General features: G+C 36.0%; 1 protein-coding gene across 1 annotated transcript in view; it reads left to right on the forward strand.

Annotated features, from left to right (window-relative positions):
- The first annotated feature begins 3,219 nt into the window (after nt 1–3,219).
- Nucleotides 3,220–21,323, forward strand: part of cacng3b (calcium channel, voltage-dependent, gamma subunit 3b) — a 46,599-nt gene continuing 28,495 nt past the window's right edge. Inside the window, exon 1 of the mRNA XM_065255369.2 lies at nt 3,220–4,253. Within this exon, the coding sequence (XP_065111441.1) occupies nt 4,043–4,253 (211 nt within the window). The 5' untranslated portion in view covers nt 3,220–4,042. The remainder of the gene's footprint in view (nt 4,254–21,323) is intronic.

Here is a 21,323-nt window from a genome sequence, read left to right on the forward strand (position 1 = left end):
GCAGTTTTTCGATTTGTACCACCTGTCATTATCCTTCTAGAGATTTGCAGCTGAGCATTTGAATTATATAGCATTATTCATAGGATAACTTCAGCTTACGCTGTCGAAGGAAAGCTGGAATCGCAATGCTGGGGGATCAAGGTGCTTCCTGTGCAATGCGCTTTCATCATCATAAAATAAAAAGGAGCAGGAATCACACAAGCATATTTTCCATACTAAGCATGACTTGTAGAGCTTTAGGAAACAACATGAGCTATAAACAGCAATGTCATTTTCGTGCATATGTTTGGGGGAAATGAAGACGGATTTGTTGGGATAAACAAAAGGAGGTACTGCTAGAAAGCGCTCAACACCGAGAGTTTGGAATGAAGGCAGAACTTGATTTTCAAGTTTTCCATTTTCTCATATTTTTCACAATTTGAAACATATCACACATGAGAATATACTGTATTATACTTCAAGGAGTAGTCCACTTTAAAGATGGGGTCAATTGACTTTTTATAGTAGGAAAAAAATACTATGGTAAGTCAATGGGCCCCATCTATAAAGTGGACTACTCCTTTATTTATTAAAGGGATAGTTCACCCAAAAATGAAAATTCTGTCATCATTTACTTACTCTGATGTTGTTGCAAACCTGTATAAATGTCTTTGTTCTGAAAATATTTTGAGTAAAGTTTGTAACCAAACAGTAGGAAAAGGATACTATGGAAGTTAATGGGGCCTCTGATCAGTTTTGATACAAACATTCCTTAAAATATCTTCCTTCATGTTCATCAGAAAAACAGACATTTGTACAGGTTTGTAAAAACATAAAAGTGAGGAAATGTTGACAGAATTTTCATTTTTGGGTGAACTACCCCTTTAACTATAGTAAACTGTACATTATTACTGCCGTACCCTAGTAAATGGTAAAGTAACCTACTGTACTGTTTATCGTTAACAGTGCTGAAAATTCTGTATACTACATTACAGTTTTTCCTGAATTGCTCAAACACTGGTCTAAATGGTCCAAATGGTCTAAACCAGGGGTGTCCAAAGTTGGTCCTGGAGGGCCTGTGTCCTACAGAGTTTAGCTAAAACTTCCCTCAACACACCTGCCTCAAAGTATCTAGTCTGCCTAGTAAGACCTTGATTAGCTGGATCAGTGTTTGATTAGGGTTTGAATAAAACTCTGCAGAGACACCGGCCCTCCAGGAGAAGGATTGGACACCCCTGGTCTAAACCAATCTGTCAAATAATTTACTCTTTTGGCAAAACCTTAAAAAGTTTTGGTTTTTAACTATTTGCAAACCTCCAGCACAAAACACTTAACACATGCAGCAAAAGTTACACATGGCTACAACACTGAGTAGTGACAACAACTCTTAATTCTTCACACGTTTTTGTATTGATGTTTTTACAAATTGTACACAAAATAAACCAGCTCACACAGAGTGTGTGTTGTATGTTAATACCAACAATACATGGACACACTCTGAAACGCAGAGGAGGAGTATGAGGAAGAGATTGTGGATGAGAGGAAGATTGCTGTTTGAAGAAGAGCAGGACCCCAGAGAAAAAGCAATCGGCCTGTAGTGTGATAGGTTGGTGTGTTGTCAAGAGGGTTTATCCTCTGCTTAGGGACAACCTTGTCTGTGATGTGAATGAAGGCTTGTGGTCAGACCAACATGAAAATGCTGAGATGCTGAAACAGAATGAATTTCTCATTGACTTTGGTTTTGATGTTGCACATGTTTGAGGACTGTAACATGATTTTCATTCAAAATTGACTCTTTTTGTAGTTGCAGTACTTATCCAAAATAGTCCCTGAACTGATTATACAGATTTTTGTGTAAAAAATACGTTGTTATCTGTGTAGTTATACAATAAACATGCATTTTTCTGTAACCAGATGCCTGGATGCTGTGCTTTTTTATGCTTTGTAGTATTTTGTATATTGACTGGATGTGAAAGTAGAGTTTTTCTGAATTGCTAAAACACTAAACACCAATCTCTGAACCAAATTCTTATGGCCTAAACGTATTTGTCAAATCATACACTCTTTTTGCAAAACTCTAAACACAAACTTCTCACTAAAACACACATTTCACACTGCAATGCATTTGTTTTATCAATGCTAAACACAGGCAGGCAAATGTTGAACACAAATACAACACAGTTGTCATCAAGAAACACAACAACTCAAAATTGTACACACTTTTTTAAATGGAATTTTTTACTAATTGTGTGGGAACAGATTGGAAACAGTCTGAGAGGCAGATGAAGAGTATGAGGAAGAAAAGAACACCAGAGACGATGCAACTGGCAAAATATGCAGTTGGATTGCTGACTTTTTGTAAGTGCTGCTTACAGTAATATTACTATGACTTGCAGTACCTGCAGTAAAGTATTCACTATATTCACTGAACTAAACGTATGATTACCGGGTGTTGTTATGAACTATAAACATGTATTTTCTGTAGGCAGGTGTCCTGGATGTTGTGTTTTCCATTTTTTAAGTTAGTGACTAATTGATGCTCTTTAGTGTTTTATATTATAGACTTATGTGTGTTTGATTTGAAAGCTTAGTTTGATTTTGAGTACAGGTGAAATGGTTTTGAAGGAATTGTTCGATTTTGCTAAAAGAGTCCGGCGTTCTGTGAATGTAGTTTGACAAGTTGGATTTGTCTTTAAAGTTTTGAGAAAATGAGTGATGGTTTCAAAAATGTGTTTTAGCAATTCAGAAAACTGTAAACTATTTTGAGGCGATTGTTTGATTTTGCCAGTAGAGTCAGAGCTTCACTGTAGTTTGAAGATTCAATTTTGTGCTTAAGGTTTTGAGAAAGTGGGCAATTAGCAATTGTGAAAAACTGTAACAACGTGTAGGCCTAGTAAGCAATTACTATAATATACTATAGTAAATGCTGAAGTATACCACAGTTATTTAAATGTGGGCTCGTGAACTAAAGAGTGGCCCTATTTTTTTGTCACACTACAAAAAGATGATGAAACTTTTGAGTATTGTCTCATATCTCTGATGAATCTGCAAATGTCAGTACCTCTTTAAAATACGTTCCTGTTCTCCAGAGTCCGATTTTTTATCCATCGATTCTTGCATCATATCTTTGCATATGAAGGCCTTAAGTAGGGCATTGGCTGGGGCAATGAGAGAGAGAGAGAGAGAGAGAGAGAGAGAGAGAGAGAGAGAGAGAGAAAGAGAGGAAAAAGGCTCGGTCCATTCAGCACCGCGGACAGCAGCCAGCGCGCTCCCTCTGTGGGCGGTGTTTCAAACGCGCGTGGGAGCTGTCACTGCTATAAGGCACATTTGCGGGAAGCAGCGTCACCGCTGACAGTAACGCTGCACAGCTATTACAAGTGCTGGGATTATGTTCATTAAAATGATCAGTTTTTGATAGGTGCCTTCAACACATTGCTGCTCCCCGTCAAAATGTCATTTTTTTAGTCGCCACGTCTCGACGGGAATTTTGGACAGATGAGCACGCTTATCAGGAAGTGGGATATTTACTCTCCTGTAGTGTTATAAAGAAAACCGCAGGATGCATTCGTTGAGGGAAGGTATTTTCCGGTGGATTATTAAGGGACAATATTTTTGATACTTGACTCCATTGATGAACAATAATCTATTACGGTTTTTGTACACAAAATGTTTTTCTTAAAAAATTGCGTGAAATAACAGTTTCGCTCTACTGTTTACAGAGCCGAAACATCGTGTCTCGTCTCCTAAACTGGTACCTCAATTGCAAAATGCTGTGATACTGATGAGACACTGTTCCTCGACAACATTTTTTTCACAGCACAGAATTGGAAACAAACAGCTCTCCGTTTCTCTTATCAACGGGTCTCGAGCGATGGAAACATCGTGAACTTGAAAAGCAACAACACCGACTGCAACAGTCTCGACACCACAGACCTAAGAAATAAACAATGGTACGGGCTCTTCAAGTCGATTGGAGCATGGAGTCCGCACATCAAGCTGGCTAGGGGGTTTGGCGAGAGACGCTAGGCATCTTGTTTTAACCCCTATCCTGAAATGAGGTACAATGTTGATGTGTGACAGAGGAGTCCAGATGCTCATCACCACAGTGGGCGCTTTCGCCGCTTTCAGCCTCATGACCATAGCTGTGGGCACGGACTACTGGCTGTACTCGAGAGGAGTGTGCAGGGTCAAAAGTAATAACGAGAACGAAACGAGCAGGAAGAATGAAGAGGTGATGACCCATTCGGGGCTGTGGAGAACCTGCTGTCTAGAAGGTAAGGTACAATTTGATTTTAACATGTGCTTCTTAAAAGTGCATGATGACTAAGTGTGCCTGGTTATACTAAATTCTTAAAAAATGAAAGAACTTTCAACATCCATAAAATATTTCTGTTGCACAAAATGTTCTTTAGAGGATTAAAAGAAATTGTTCTTCTTAGACCGTTGACTTAAAGGTTCTTTGGAGAACCAAAAATGCTTATTCAAAGGCAACACTCTTTTTTTTAAGAGTGTATGATTTTGTTTAAGATAACAAACCACTTGGCAAGCCATCACACAGTATATATAGATATGATAAGATGACAGACCAAGAATATGTCAACGTGACTCAATCTCAGTCACCTAAATTTACTTTTAATGCTGTAATACTTCGATCAGTCGTAACAGTTTATTGGTTCATTACATGTTGGAATGGTTGTCTCTACACACGAGTGCAATCTTTAAAATAGGCAGCGGTATAATTGCAGCTGTCATATAAGCAATAGATCAGAGCTAAATTGTCTAATTACTCACTTGTCAATCTAAAATAACACAGGCAATCATATTGACTACCTTATATTACGGTTCAATAAAAGCACTTCATTCGGCAAAGTATAAATCTGTCAGTGTTGCAATCTGTTGACGTGGAGCACTTAATTTGTCACAATGTAAAGGCACTCAATGTCAACGTGATGATAACAATATAGAGCTAATGAAAACAAGAACAATGAATCTGTATTGAGGAAAATATTGTCTTTATTCATGGATTGTCTTTATTCAGGCCTGTCCTGACCCACACAATACACTTCTATAAGGTTACGTGAGAGAAAATCAAAGCCAATTCAAACTAAAGGCCTAGTGGTGTGCATAAGCACACTAAACTCTACAAACCCATCTACAGAGAGAGAGAGAGAGAGAAAGAGAGAGAGAGGTTGACAGTTTTTACAAGACTGTAAAAAAACATGCTGTGTTTTTCCTCAGCCTTTGTTCTCAGGACAGATTCATTTGAATTCGATGTAGTTTAAATTCGGGCAGCCCTGACACAGTTTGACTGGAAGCAGAATAATGTACTTCATAATGTCTTTTCAAACTTTGATTAATCTCCTGCCCCGGGGAACACAGTGAGGTGACATGACTGCAGTGCGATGGGAAGATCCTCATCTTTAATTGAAAGGGATGGGAGCAATCCAATAGATGTGGCCATGGCAGATTACACAAATCCAGTGATTGACTTTTCACTATTAATTTAATTGAAGTGTATGTCACTGTCACGCAGCGAACCAGATGTACCCACAGCCATATTTGATGCACTTTAAATCTAAAAAAAGATCTGCATGATTTATCCCCTTAATATCAACAAGGGATTGATCCTTGTGGCAAGTGGAAACCTATCAGTCTGAGTCACGCTCTACACTCATCCATATATTAATCTTTTTGAGGAATGTAATAATTAGGGTTTCTACTGGACGAGATGCCGGTATACGTGATCATCCTCCATGAATTTAACCTTTAGAAGTGTGCTGTTCAACAGACCCTTACCAGACTCTTAAAAATAAAGAGAAATCATTTTTGGCTGTATGGTTCTATAACTGTAGCACAAAAGGTGAAAAAGGTGAAAAAAGAAATGGTTCGACTGAATGGCATGAGTGTGTACCTTCAACATATCCACCCATACTTTGATGTTATTTAATGGATTCTTGCTGCATGCATATCCGTATGGTTCATATGGTAAGACATTTGGCCTCTCTGAGGTTTTTTTGCTCTGGAGTTTGAGATGCTGAAAGCACAGAAGCAAAACATCGGGGAAGAGTAGCACATTTTGAAAAGACCGTACAGGTATAAAATTGTAAGTGAGGCCATGGTGCCAAGAAGAGTGAGTGTGTGTGTGTTTGTTTATAATTTCATTAGTGTGTTTAATGTGAGGTCACACTGTCTTTCTATTCATCCTGATTTAATGTCCAGCAGCCAGGTCTGTTAAATGCCCTGGGGGAAGTTCATCAAGTACAGCTCTGTGTGCCAATATGTAAATGACTCTGTCTCTGCAGGAGGACTAAACAGCAACACATATCGAGACTTCCTGGAAGAGCTGTGAACTAAAGTGTGAGTTGGATTTGATGGGCTGTACGATTTGCTCAAGATCATGATCTCTACCACGTAATTACAGTTTAAATGGCAAAGGCTCATGGATCGGTCATATGTTTAATGCAAACATCATTTATAATTTGCCATTAGAGTTCATGTGAAAAGTATGAATCAGCATGTGCGACTTGTGATTCATTGCGTGTTGCTGCGGTACGCGGTTACCAGACTTTATTAAATATATATGGCGTGTTACATAGCATGTCATCGCGGGGAGATGCATTAGTGGTTATGTGTGTAATAATAATAAGGAGCAGTCTAGTGGAATTTAACACGGGTTCATATGTTGAATGGAGGTGTAAGATTAATGCGGTACGTTCTCAAGTGCAGGTGGATCTCAGGGGACCGGTTTGGCCGTGCTCAGGATAAATGATGACCTGGGAACTGAGGTGGAGAGAGAAAAGGAAAGAGTGAGAGAGAGAGAAAGGCAAAGCAGGGAGTGATGAAGAGGGACTCTCCCTTCCAAGTGTGCACCCAAGCAAAGCCTGTCTCATGCACTCTCATCACGCACACACATCTCCTTGGAAACCAGCCGCTCCCGCCTGCGAGATATGCCCACTGCTCTATCTCTATACCTTCCCCCATCCCCAGCCCCTGCTTTCCAGCCTCCTCCTCCTCTTTCTCCCCTTGGTTATAAAGGCTTTGGAAACATAGAAATACATGGCCATCATCACGCTGCACCTCTCACATGTGTCAAACATGCATGGAGTGATGCACATGCATCAGGGCAGGAACAATGAAAATGGTTTATAATATACCACATGAGACTGGCATGCTGGACATTACCTGGTATTTTTGCTTTATTAAGGTGCCGAACACGGGGTAATGCACATGGATAGAGTGAGCTTTATTTCTTTTGACACTGGTAATGGAAGAAACTTGTCGGCACTTTGCAGAACATTGTTGTAATACAGTTTTTATCTATATGGGAGCAGATTTTTTGTGACCATTTAAAATAAGCAGAAGAAATGAATATTGAATGTTTCTTTGTGTAAAAACACAGTAAGTGTTACAGTCAGACTTGCTTCTTAACATTTTCATTTAGCGCCGCTGACAAGAGCTCATCCACTTTATTGTGAGGGATTCTGAAGAGAGTTCTTGATTTTAAATAAATGAAAATGGGAATAGGCAGGCAGCCATTATATTTTTGCCAAAATATACATTTCTGAATAGTTGTAGCCAGTCTGGATTTATTTATAAAGAAACTGTGGGGCTTCTAAGCTTCAATTACTGGAAATATAGTGTGTCCAATGCATTTTGTGTTGGCTAAGCAGTGTTGGGTGCAATGCATTACAATATTTGAAGAGCTCAGATGCAAACCCTCTAAGTATGACATCTTTTCTTGTAATTTAAAAATTTTTATCAGGCACTTTAGTTTCAGTCATTTTACTTTATTGGCAAGGATAAGGTTATTAGTCAATGAAATGCCTTATTTTCACAAATGACACTTAAGTAGTTTTGTTAGTAACAAAATAGACTGATGCATAATCGCTTTGAGATGCTGCTTTTAAAGGCGCTATATAAAATAAAGTTATTATTATTATTATAACCCTCTAAGTACATGCAAAAATCTTTATTTCCAAAAAAGTCTTCACTCTTTACTGAATGAAGGTAAAAGGCTAAAAGAATTTGTTAAATATCCTAATATATTCAGTGAACCAGGAAAAAAAATTATTGCACCTCAACAGTTTAAATCCGTGCCGTTGTTCATGCAATTGGATTGGATTTAATGGACTGTACGATTTGCTTAAGATCATGATCTCTACCATGTAATTACAGTTTAAAGCTGATATATGTACCAAGAGCATTCGGTTAAAATCATTATCTCATTTATGATTACGGTGGCGTTTAGCTGCTTTTGCATCTGAGCTCTTTAATTTGTAATTAGATGACTTTTTCCTGACATTTTTCATTTTGAAGCATTTTGATTTTACAGTTAATTATTATGCGCTTGCATTAGTCATCTTGTGTTGTCCCTTTTATTTATTTAAACACAAAACCAACACAAAATGACACATAATGTGGTTAAATAACACATAGGGCCCTATTTTAACGATCTGAAACGCAAGTGCGAAGTACAATGCGCAAGTGAGTTTGTGGGCGGATCTTGGGCGCTGTTGCTATTTTCCCGGCGGGAGAAATAACTCTTGCGCCAGGCGCAAATCAATAAGGGGTTGGTCTGAAGTAGGTTCATTATTCATAGATGTGGTTTGGGCGTAACCTAAAAAATAAACCAATCAGAACGTCATCCAACATTCCCTTTAAACGCAAGTGCGCAAGTTCCATGGCGGGTTGCTTTTATTATGACGGATTTACCAGTCGCACGCCAGGAGCGGTTCACAGCCGAGGAGACCGACGTTCTTGTAAGAGCAGTCAAAGACAGAGAAGTTATTTTGTATGGGGATGGGAGAAACCCGCCCAAATCAGCGTCGATCAAACAGGCGTGGGAGGAAATAGCCACAATTGTCTCATCAGCTGGCATCCCCAGGACGTTGCGCCAAGTGCTACAATGATGTCAGGAGACGGGGGAATCCCAAGCTTGCCAGCATAAATCGGGCACGCCGTGTAACGGGAGGTGGATCCCTCTACACAGAACCTGACGCCAGCAGAGGACATCCAGTTCACAAACATTAAGGTTTCTTATGAAAACATTTTAATTATTATTTACATAAAATAAACGTAATACAGCCACACAACAAAGTTATGAAAATATTTTAAGCGTTATTTGCATGAGAATTTTTTAACGCCGCCACACAATAAATAAAAACTGTTAATATTTTTTATTGTAAAAATTTATGATTTTCAAAAATAACTGTTGCATCTGTGTAGATTAGAAAAGCAAAGTGTGTGCGCGTTGTGCACGCTATACATTATGGTCAAGCATGTGCCCTTAAAATAGCATAATGAACCACGCGCAACGCGCCACTGACTTTAGACTAGTTTTTTTTTGGTCAGTTGCGCAATTGTTTTTTGAAACTGGAAAATAGCATCAGGGATGGTTTGCGCCGGAACACGCCTCCTTTTTTGCGCTGAACCGCCCCGGGAGCGCAAATTCATTCCCTAAATTCATTGCCGACGTGCGTCTGTGGAGGGAAAAACCCGCTGTGCGCCGGTGCAAATGATACATGTGTCACTGACAAAGTCAATTGCGCTGGGTGCAAGATAGGGCCCTATATGTGTTTAATAGGATAACACAAAACAATGTGTAAAAAATGAACATCCTCTCTAGAGTGTACTGTATAAACTTTCAAAAATTCTGTATAAAACAATATTATATTTGAGAGATTGTTTTAAAATGATTTACAAATGTGTACTGAAAGTGTAATGTTTACAGCTTGTTAGAGGGATGTTTAAGTTAATCTGTATAGATTTTAAAATGTAAAAATTATTTTAATTGTCCATGTGGTCATGGTTCATACGGATTTTGAAAAGTAATCAGTAAAGAGTAATGCCATATTATTTTCAGAGAGTAATAACTGAGTTATTTAAATACACCATTGTCATTGTGGTTAGTAATGCAACTTATCCTCCAACCCATACCATTGCTTTGGTCGTTTGTCCATTTCACCAAATATGACCGATAGATGCATTTACTAAAATAGCGCCTCTACCGGCCACAGGTAAAACTTAATATATTAGGGTATAAAATGATATTTTGGGGTATAATTTTGCTATGATGACATGTACTGGAATAAGATTTTCAATTTAAAGTGCCAGGATTCATTGTGTTTTATTACACATTACACTATTCTGGTATTTAGGGCAAATAACATTTATTTATTATATGATATAAACACAGCATACAAAACCAGTCACAACTTTTAAAAAATTTACTTAAAATATGCCAAGTGTACCGAGGTCAAGCGATCGATTTATTTGAAGAAAAGATTCAAAAGTGATAACAATCCGCTGTAAATATCAGATTCGGTGTAGACTGATTCAAATGCCACAAGAAGCGATGATACATCATCAGTGATTGTGAAAAGGCATTGGCTCTTGTGTGTCTCGTGACCAATCGCATCATTACGTCAGCTAAGAATCTGAAGCGCTATTGGCTCTTGTGACCGACTACGTCATGCTGGTTTATGTTTGAATGAGATCTGACGTTACCGAGTTCTTCATACAAAGTAATCGTATGGCTTCAGTTCGCAAGGTTTGCAACGGGAATGGTTTGTTATACTTTTATACTGTTTTATGCAACTAAAAAACCTGCTTGTACTTTTACTTGCATGTTGTGTTTTATATGGTTGAGAAGTGGTTGGGTTTAGGGCAAGGGTGAGGATGGGGTTAAATGCTCCAAAATATCTTTAAAACCATAAATGTTTATGAAACCGTTTCTACATTTACAAATTTATAAAATTAAATTTAGTCTAATCTGATGTACAAGGCAAAACCCTTAAAACGGTTGTAAAAGCTAATGCCGCTAGAGGACACTAATCCCTTAATACGTCACTTTACGTCATAATAAGGTGCTTGCACAAACGACCTATGAGGTCATTAAATTTTGGAGGACAGTCTCTAGTAATGAGTAGTTAAGTTCTATTTTATAGTAACCGAACAGTGTGGCTTCTCAAACCATGCAACATTCATCTATCAGTATCTAATGTTGTACAAAATCAATACTAGTATTAATGTTAGTTTATTTGTCTTTATTCATGACAGTGTCGGTTATGGTCATAGGTACATGGTGTTCTATGATGCCAGCAGGAGAATGTGGACCATGGTGACTCACTGTTGTTGTAGGCTTTTGCCTGTGATCCTTTTTCTGCCCCTGGCTGCGTTGACCTTTGTGAGGCAAATTACTCTTGATAGATCCTCTAACAGCATTGGTTAAGCTTGCAAAAATAGCTGCCCGTGTCTCATTCCCATCTCAGAGGCTCAGCGACCATAGATAACACGACCGGCACCCACTCCTGTGGGCCAAGCTGGTGAAAGTGAACTTGATGCTTTCATCTGCATTCATGGACCATGGTTCGGGTTAACTTTAATGTCCGATTTAAAAGACTCTTTCAAAGCTGTCCAGCACAAGCAGTCACAATTTAGTGTAGATCTGACAAATCCCTAATCAAAGATTGGTGACGAGTAATGTGAAAGACATTCACCGTGGTGAATTATATAGTTTTATGGACATAATCTTGTCCTATTTTGACCTAATTCAAGTGACGCGTTCTCTTTTGGGCATTGGATACAATAGCACCTACTTTACATGTTTTCACGCAGACATGCCACTTATTATATACTTATTGGCTCACATTAGGTTGAAATGAAAACAGCAAGGTTCGGATGGATTACATATTGGTTACTGTGAAAGGGGAGTTTTCAATAAAGATACTGTATTATATTGACAAGAGGCACAGGGTGCCAAGCGAAAGCAGGCCTGAAAAATCTGTTTGTGCAAACACTTTTCATTTGTTGATTTAGGCGATAACGGGACTTGTGAGAATGTGTTGCTGGCAATCTGTCTTAGTGTGAGTGTGTGCATCTCTGTTTGTGGCCATATTGCTTTGCTACTACCGTCACCTTGTTTTCACCCTGAAAGGAGATGTCATGAAGAGTTTTGTATACAGTAATACCTATTATATGTATATACCGTAAACCTTTTATAACATACACCTTTAAAGAACATGAACACAAACACATGCACTTATGCATATATAAACACTGATGAGGGTATTTCTTCCACTATAGGCAACTTAGTTAATCTCAAGAAATATGTCACTTTCATTGTTTCATGTTTTTGAAATACAATGGCACTAAAAATTATTTTTAATCTTGAATTATATGTATCTTATTTTGTTAATATTCAAATATATGTATTAATATTTTTTTTTTGTTAAGAATATTTTGTCTAATATGTTGTTGCTTTTTTGTACAATTCAATTCAAAACTATTTCTATAGTACTTTCAAATGTTTACATTGCAGCAAAGCAGCTTTCCAGTAAATACAGAGTAGAACAGGCAAATATACAAATTGAAATATAAAAGATCAAATATAAACAGGATATATGGTATTATTACTGTAATATATTATTATATATTTTTTGTGTAGTAAAATATATTATATTAACCCTCATTATTTCTACATAGTATTAACATTTATTTAGAACTAGATTTTCTAAGTAAAATGATGATAAATACACAATTAATTGATGTACAAAATGAAAAAGTATGTCGTATTTTATATTTTTATAGTCACTGCACATAGTCCAAAAATAATTAAGTCAATTTAAATCAACAACTTTAACACGTTCAAGTAAAAAAATTGATTTTACTTAACTTAAGCGTATAAAATACATTATAATAAAAAATTCAAGTAAAATGAACTTACATTTATTTGCACATGTTGTACCCACAATCCTTTGCACCTAAATATATAGATTTTTTAAGCTTTTTCACAAAATAAGAACTGATAAGAACTTTAATTACCGTACTTAAATATTTGTTAATAAAATGTCATAAAGGTTTAAGCTCTTATATAATTGATGTTGTTTTGTTGTAAATTATAATTTTGTGAAGTCACCGTTCAGGTAATCAGTGTTACTTATAGTCAGTCATGAATTTTGCGTTATAATTTAATTTATAACACTAACGGTAACTAAGTCGATAGAACTATGTTAAAGAAAATAAGAAACAGTTAATGCAATCTAACATACAACATTAAATAAGATTTATTTAAATTTTAATGCTTCAATATTCAAAAAAAGTAATAGACTTTACCTAAACGATTAAAATAAATCCAATTTCTAAAATAAAAATAATTATGTGACATTTACTTAATTATTTAACAAATGTTTTTCATGCATTTGTAAGGGACCAAGCAGCCAGAGGCAAAAAGAACACAGGTTTTCCAAACAAAGAAGGTTTATTTTAAGGTCAAACCCATAAAAAATAGCAAATTAAATTTGAATAAAGAAATTCAAATCTGTGCTAACATAAACTAACAAACAAACAAACTTAACACAAGAGTTCTATCCTGAACAAAAAAACCCACTCAAATGACACATGAGGGAACTTATATACACACCGGACTAGTCCATTACACACACACAGGGGATAACACAAAACACAATTTAAATAGATTTAAATAAACCCATTTTACAAAAAATGTAAACCAAATCAAATATGTTAAATAACACAATTCAAAATATAAAAATAGACCATTAGCCAATATGCAAATTATATCAGACAAAATCAACAAACCATCCTACATTCCCCCCAGCTAATTTCCAACATGGAATACTCCAGGAACTTAAAAGATGGTCGTTGTTGCCAGCCGGTCCTCTATAGACACGGACTTCCACAGGCATTCCACACAACACTAAGCAGCAACACGTCTCCACTCCTCATACAGGTAACTTAAACTCAAAGAAATAAATATTAGCAAAAAGGAAATAAACCACTAACTAGAAAGTGTGCACCCAAACTAGTTGGTGGTAAGAAAGAATGCAAATGAAAAATAAACTTAAACAAAACAACTGTCTCTGTCATTTTCATTTATGGTCCTATAATATGAAGTGATCTGTAACAAATATTGCATTAAATACTAAAGAAACAAATTATGTAAACAGAAATGTGAATGTAATGTCATGTAGTTACCGCTCTAATGTGTGGCTGCATCAATGGCCATCACACATTATTCAGTAGATTTTATTTGATTTTAGTAGGTAAGTTGTAAATTTTACTTACAAATACGAGGATTTTTTAAAGTACATTTTACAAGTCGGTTTTTCGGTGTACACAATGCATGTAGATTGGCTATATAAAATTTTACAAAAGTACAAGCTTAGTAATGGCCACTATTAAAGTTTTTTATCTCGATTTAGAGCTTATCTTCTCCTGGAGAAAATATGGTGAAATGATTTTAAAAAACTGAATTAGTTTTGTCAATTTTTAAAAATAAATGTTAAATAAATAATTTTGTTAAATTGTTGATTTCACTCTCTTTAACAATATATGACAATTAGCATTTATGTAATGGATTTGAGTGTTTTCAGATTAAAAAACAGTTCTGGAAACCCAATCAAAACACAAAAATCTCCGCAAAAGTAAAATGACATTCAAATAGTAACAAAAATAAATAATAATGCCAGTGTAAAATAGTTCAAAGATGAGACGACGTTCATATAACTAAAGGAAAGAGATGAAAATCTGTCATTTTTTTAATAAAACCTAACCCCCAGGATATAAAAATACCCATAGCTGAAGAAATAATACGTGTGCACGCTTAAAAATTGTTATAACTAAATACTTAATCTTGTCTGCCACGGACAACAATTGGTCGAGCGGTCCCAAGGTCCTTTGCGGTGTCAAACACAGACTTTCACACTCCTTGGGCAAACATTGATTGCGTTAGCCTCTGGGGCTTTTCTCCTAATGTACTTAGAACTCAATAGAATAGCCATAGCTCTTCAAAGCAGGACCCAGAGTGTCGTGTCTGCACAAGTCACTGCAAGAATTATTGTGGCTTTGGCAATGAGTAAGTGTCTTCAATATCTGCAGCATGTCCACCTGCGGGGGTTCATAAGCTCACCGCTGAACAATAGTTATGGCTTTGTCGCTGTTTTTATGAGCTATCTGTCTTGTGTTTCTGCGATCTCCTGGAGTATTGTGATTAGGAGGCCTGCAGAAAGAGCCGTGTTCCTCCCCTATGTTATTAAGTGCCGTTATCTCTCTTATGCCCGACTGTTTACTTGCATCCACTCATGTGGAGCGCTTTTTGACACATAGCATGTAGATGTCCAGCACTGTATTACAGAGGTGTTTATTTTACTAGCGCAAATGAGAAAGAAAATAGAAGGGTGTAGAACTGCATATTAATGTGAGTTTGTGTGTGTGTGTGTGAGCACCTTGTCTATTTCACCTCCGCGTGAGCAAGGGCAGCGCTGCTAAAGTGCTAACAAGCCAAATAAGTCCATTAAACCCGATGTTGGCCCGTGCCTGAGGAGACCCCTCTGTGGGGAACGAGCTGGCAGGAACCTTCGGCTGGCTCGTGCCGCCAACTTCCTCTAATGCTTTCATGGAAAGCTAAATCAAGCGTGTTGTGCTCTAAAGAACAGCCGTGAGATGAAGGCCATTGGATGTATGCGTCGCGAAAAACGCTTTTCAGATGTTCTTCGTAGCAAATCACAGTGTCAGCATTGGCTGTTGTTTGACTCTCATGCACAAAAACCAGCTGGCTTTGAGTCCCTCCCATATGCACAATAAACTTCAGCAGAATGCCTCTCATCCTCAGGATTAGACTCCGGTGGTGTCAGACAAATGTTTATCAGCCGAACATACGGCCTTTTAGGATTAGCCCCCTACACGAAATGACTTCACTTTCATGCCGCTGCTGTTGTAATGTTGTGGATTTTTTTAGTGATTATGAAAAATAATTTTCAGCAGAGGGTTCCATTGCCAAAAGATGACTTTATTGCATACAACAATAAGGCCGAGTTGGTGGCCAGGCAACTAAAGAGTCTTTTTCAGAATGCAACCTAATATACAGTTCTCTAAAAGTTGAAACTCCTCCCATGTAGTTGTTTTTAGCATGTTTTTATGTTTGACAGGTGTTGTGACTTCATTCCTTAAATGTCAGCCTATGCATTTTTAGCTCTGCTCTCAGTTACCATATTTTAAACTCTGCATACATTGCAGTCTTTAAGACTGCTAGTCTTCAGCTTACAAGCATGAGACATACATTCTTGCAAAACACATTTGAATCTGAATACCATGTTCACCAAAGATATAGTTCTGAATTAAAAATATAGTTCTGAATTAAAAAATCTTCTTCATTCCACCCTTTGAGACTTTCACAAGTCTCACCCAAAGTGCAACTTCATAGTCCAGTTCAATTAAGTCAAGCTAATTAATGGCCCAACTAAGCCATCTTTCCCTTTACCAATGACTAAATCATGCTGCCGCACTTTGGTGGAGTGTGGAACAAACATCTTCTCTTGGAGAAGTAAGAGAACCTACTCCTTCAATTAATAAACCTTTATGATCATGGAATATACGTCATTATGTCATTGTTGCTGTAAAATCAGAACTCATAAAAACATCCATATTCATCATAAGAGTGGAAATTAGTCAAATACCTTTTCAATTCTTATTATCTTTTTCTGATGTAGTATTACCATTTTCAAACTTTTGCAAAACCCATTTTTGATGCACTTTGTAATTTCCTATATGAAGTAACTTTTCATCTTGATATTTCAACATTAACATTTGTTTCAATATAGGAAGTACACAGTAAAATAACAATTCATCCAATTAAACTTGCAAATCCTTAACCTCTGATAATTTGCATCATTTACCTTATACCTTTGATAATATTCATCCTTTAACCTATACCTTTGATCATTTGACATACCAAAATATGTCTGTGATAATTTGACAAACCATTTTCCCCAATTCCCTAATTTTAAATCACACCAATTCCACATTAAGATTCTTTCTTCCTGTATTAGTTGCAGTTTCTATCATAAACTCTTAAGTTTCTTGATAGCTTCAATAAATACCTATTTTGATGTTGTATTGTTAGCATAACATTAATCTCCATACAAAAAACTATACCCCTTTGTAGTATCTCATTGTTTTTCTAAAATTGTTAAAACGTCATTAGTTAAATTTAATAAACTTTTGTTGATTATAGTAGATATAATTTAGTAATTCTAGATTAAATCAATATTTATTCTAACCATGATTTTATCTCATCTCTTGCTTAAATTGTAACAGGTAATACCAAACCAATTTAGGGATAAACAATTTTAGTTTTATCATTTGTTTTCTCAGTATTTTGTTCAATATACTTCAATATAATCATGATGATTTCTTAAATTAACCTTAGTCTTGTACATATATATTTCTTCTCTAATTGCAAAACCACCATAAGTTAACATTTCCCATTAAATCAAAATTAAACCAAAAGAATTCTGCTAACATTACTGTTTGATCTTCATATGTCCACTGCTATGATTTCATTTTTTCATTTCCTATACTATATAATAGCATTGTCCACCCTTTCCATACCTAACACCCAAATTATTAAAAATTTTATAACATCTCTTTTATAACACCAGAATTTGTCAATTTGTTACATCGAACCCCCCTGTAATATCATGTTGACTTTTGACTATTCCTACCTTTTATGATTTAGAGCATAATAAGCAATTGTTCATACCAATTTCTCTTAGCTTTGAAAGTTACCCATTTGTACTATTCATTCATAATGTTTTTTTGTTTCCCATAAAATGTCCAACATATTTTTTTTTTTTCCTTCCGTTGACGTCCTTTTTCTTCTGTTGATGTCCTTGTCTCCTTTTTGTTTTGGTATCTTCAGTATTTTATCTAAACTTTGGTTCTGCAGAGATTATTGTAGAATAAATTCTCACTGGTGTTACTGGTCCTCGCTGAAGTGTTACTGATCCTTGCTGATAGGTGAAAAGTTAATTGAAGAAAAGTTTGATTATTGACTACAGTTGTGTGAATTTACCATATGTTGCTGATAATTGTCAAACTGGTTATTAGCTTTATTTTTCAATTTCCATGGCTAATTCCTTGAAGTTTTCCTTGTGTGTCCTTTACACATTATCAGCAACTTTGTCTCTGTGTATTGCTTGTGAACTCCACTGCTTTGCACTCATTGGTTGTTGCTCCTGAAAGTCTCTTCTCATTTACATATTTTTCTTAACTTTGTTGTTGTTGCTTGATATGCCCTGAGTGGTCATTACTTCGTTTTTTTATCTCTTTGTAGGCTTGAATTGCTTTTAATTTTTCTGTTGTTGTCTTCTGTATCATGTCTTTTATTATTTTCTTTTCCTCAGCTCTCTTCTTCATTATTGTGTTTAAGTTCTCCTCTGCTCCTCAGCTCTCCTCTTCTGTATCGTGTTTTTGTTGTCCTCTTCTTCGACTGGTATTTTAGGAACTTTTTGCAATGGCTCAGATGACATCAGATGTGCTCCTTCCCCCTTGGCCTGCTGTTAGAGCTGCTCTCCTTGGTCCTTGTTTTATGTCACTCTCTCCTGAAGACCCTCAGATACACTAGATCCCATGGCATAATATGGCATTTTATCTCCATCTCCTCATCAGGCTCCTTTTCTTTTTCCCTGCACACAAATAGCTTATGCATACAATTAGTTTTATCACATAAGATCTCATCTTTATTTGTAATTGTTCCAAAAGCTCCATCTGCAGTCGTTCCAGAGGAAGTCCTTTTTGGGGATGAATTTTTGTTATATAGTATTGCGCAGACATTGGTATTGGCATTGGTCGACCAATAAGCATTCCATGCAGTGTTAGTTTGCAGTCTGTCACTCATTATTGCAAGAGACAAAGCATCCAGTCAGTTCAGTTTCATGCTTTCACATTTTTTGCTGAGTTTGACATTGAAGGGATGGTATACTTTTTATGATTAAGGATGGTAAACACATCTTAGTCTTTTCTTTGTTCTTTATTGTTGCAGTATTCACTTTATTGTTTTTAAATAAATGCTGATCTAGGGATTACTTCTTCTATATTTTTTATCCTTATTGTTTGGCACAAGCTTTACCCGTTGAACAGAAACTCAACCATAAATGTACTCAAATATTGAGACCATTTTTTCACATATGGAGAATAATACCAATTTTTCCTCTTTTTAATCTTTAATTGTAATTAGTTATTTTATATCTCAGTTTTTAATTTGAAATTAAAACCACCCATCTGGAAAGGAAACATTTTACAGTACAATAGAATGATTTATCCCCAATGTGTACATTAGATGTCTTGAATGTCTTTCTTTGTCCCCCTTTAGGTGCCACAAAATATTCCTAACATCCAGCGTGTTCTTTTTTTCCTTCTATCTTCTAAGTAAGGCTTTTGTATTAACACTATAGAAGCACTACTTCTGTATGGCATTCTGAGGCTTCTTTAGCTTCCAAATCTGCTGTGTTGTTACCATTAATAAAATTATCATTCATTTTTATATAAGTTTAATCTTTTATGATTGCCAATTACTTTGATAATATTGTAGTAGAAATTAACCCCACTTGTCCAGTACATTGAATATATATTCCCTCATTATTTTGAAAGCCTCTTTGTTCCTATACCAAATTGTATATTGTTTAATTTCATAAAAACATACAAATATTTCTTCTTTTTGAATATTTAAATATATAAAGCAAAGATCAATTACAATATTTGTCATCAGGGAAACATTTGTTAGCAATGTGGATCTGGATATCAACTGGTTAGTCTTACAATGTCATTAATTGGATACTTCAATTAGTACTTTGTTCTCTACATCTTTTAACAATTAATACATCTTCTTTATCTTGCATGTTGTTATTATCTGTATTTATTCTTTGCATTTACAAATAATTTTTACTTTAGCACATAAGTCTAATGTTATTCCTAAGCATAATGGATTTATCCCCTGGCTTTGTATAGCTTTTTGTTTTCATCATATCCCATAAATCCTTTTCTTCCCAATCTTTTCCAGTATACAAGAGACCTGTGGAAATAAATCAGTTACATTAAGTCATTATTCTATTAACTGATTTTCAACCATACTCTTAACTACTTCTTATTTACCTTCCTGTGATGGTATGTCAATTTCTTGTCCTATATTATATTTTTTTACCACTTTTTTAAGTTGAATATCTTTCTCATGATCATATTATAATACAATGAAATTCCCACTTTGATAACTTTGCATTAAAAATTTGTGCTTCAATACATTTTCCAATTTATTCATTGTTTGTTGTACATCACTATTTATTATACATTTGCTCTGATTAAGTTAATATCACTTTAATATCATGTCTTACTTACTTTATATCTATATTCCCTATACCCTTCTGGAAAACACAAATTCCAATGGCTTAATTCAAATTATGCATATCTTCCTAACAAGTAAACAGTAAACAGGAGTGTGATTTTGATATGAGAATAGATATGGTCATGGTTTTGTTTATTGTTTATAGACATACATTGAATTAGCAATACTTGTCCAGAGAATCATATTCTTAACAAATCTTACAACTGGACCATAAACTGGACTTTGAAAGGCTGCTGTCACCCTCCCCCCTTCACTCACAGAGCTGGTACATGGATATAGCGAAAGTCTCTCTTGGCGTGGCCAGGTTTTTTGTAGTCCTCAGCATGTTTTCTTTGTCTCTCCCAGTTCAAGTTGTTTTCTTTCTGAGATGGTGATGCTGCAAAGTCATTTATGATGGGTACAGGAGTCTGGTTTTTTGGAGGAATTGCTGAAAGTAGCTGAACACAAGAGTCATCACTGTTATTCACTTTGCATTTCAAAACAGTGTGGTCATTCCTGGGTCTCCTTCTGGATTTCCCTCAGTCTCTTTTTTATTGTCTCTGAACAAAACTGGATTCTCTGTGTCTCCCAGTTTTCTCTCTGTGCTTTAGAGTCCAAGCAGTGGCTGCCACACTGCTATGATGTGTTCAAAAATAGTCCCTCCTCATGTAACGTTAGTCCACAGGTCAGAGGTTTGGAGGATTTCTTTCATTTCTCCATTGCCACAACTTAGTCCTTCTCCCAGCCCCATGAATGCCTGAGGGTAAGTGATCAGCCTCACAAGGTCCTTAATACCTTTATTAAACTAAGAAATTGTGAGGCCAATGGCCTAAGCCATCCTTTTTTTCCATATCCACATTTCTCCATCAGATGACACCTCCTCTTTACTCTCCCACTCTACTCTCTTCCAATTTTGCTTCATTAATTCTTTTTAATGTTTTTCTTATTTTTATTTCTTATTTTATTTATATCTTCCTACCTCATCTTCTTTTTCACATATTTGTGTAAACAATGCCTCTTGTCTTTTTACTCTACACACTTATACTCTTTCTGATAATACTTTAAATTTCTTTCATTTAGGATATTTCCTCATTTGTAAGATTCACTCCCAAACCCGTTTAATTTTCCTATTCCATAACTACTGATTATTTCATTTACATTTTACCTTGAA

The sequence above is a fragment of the Paramisgurnus dabryanus genome, chromosome 3 (genome assembly GCF_030506205.2).
Source record: "Paramisgurnus dabryanus chromosome 3, PD_genome_1.1, whole genome shotgun sequence".
Taxonomy (NCBI): Eukaryota; Metazoa; Chordata; class Actinopteri; order Cypriniformes; family Cobitidae; genus Paramisgurnus; species Paramisgurnus dabryanus.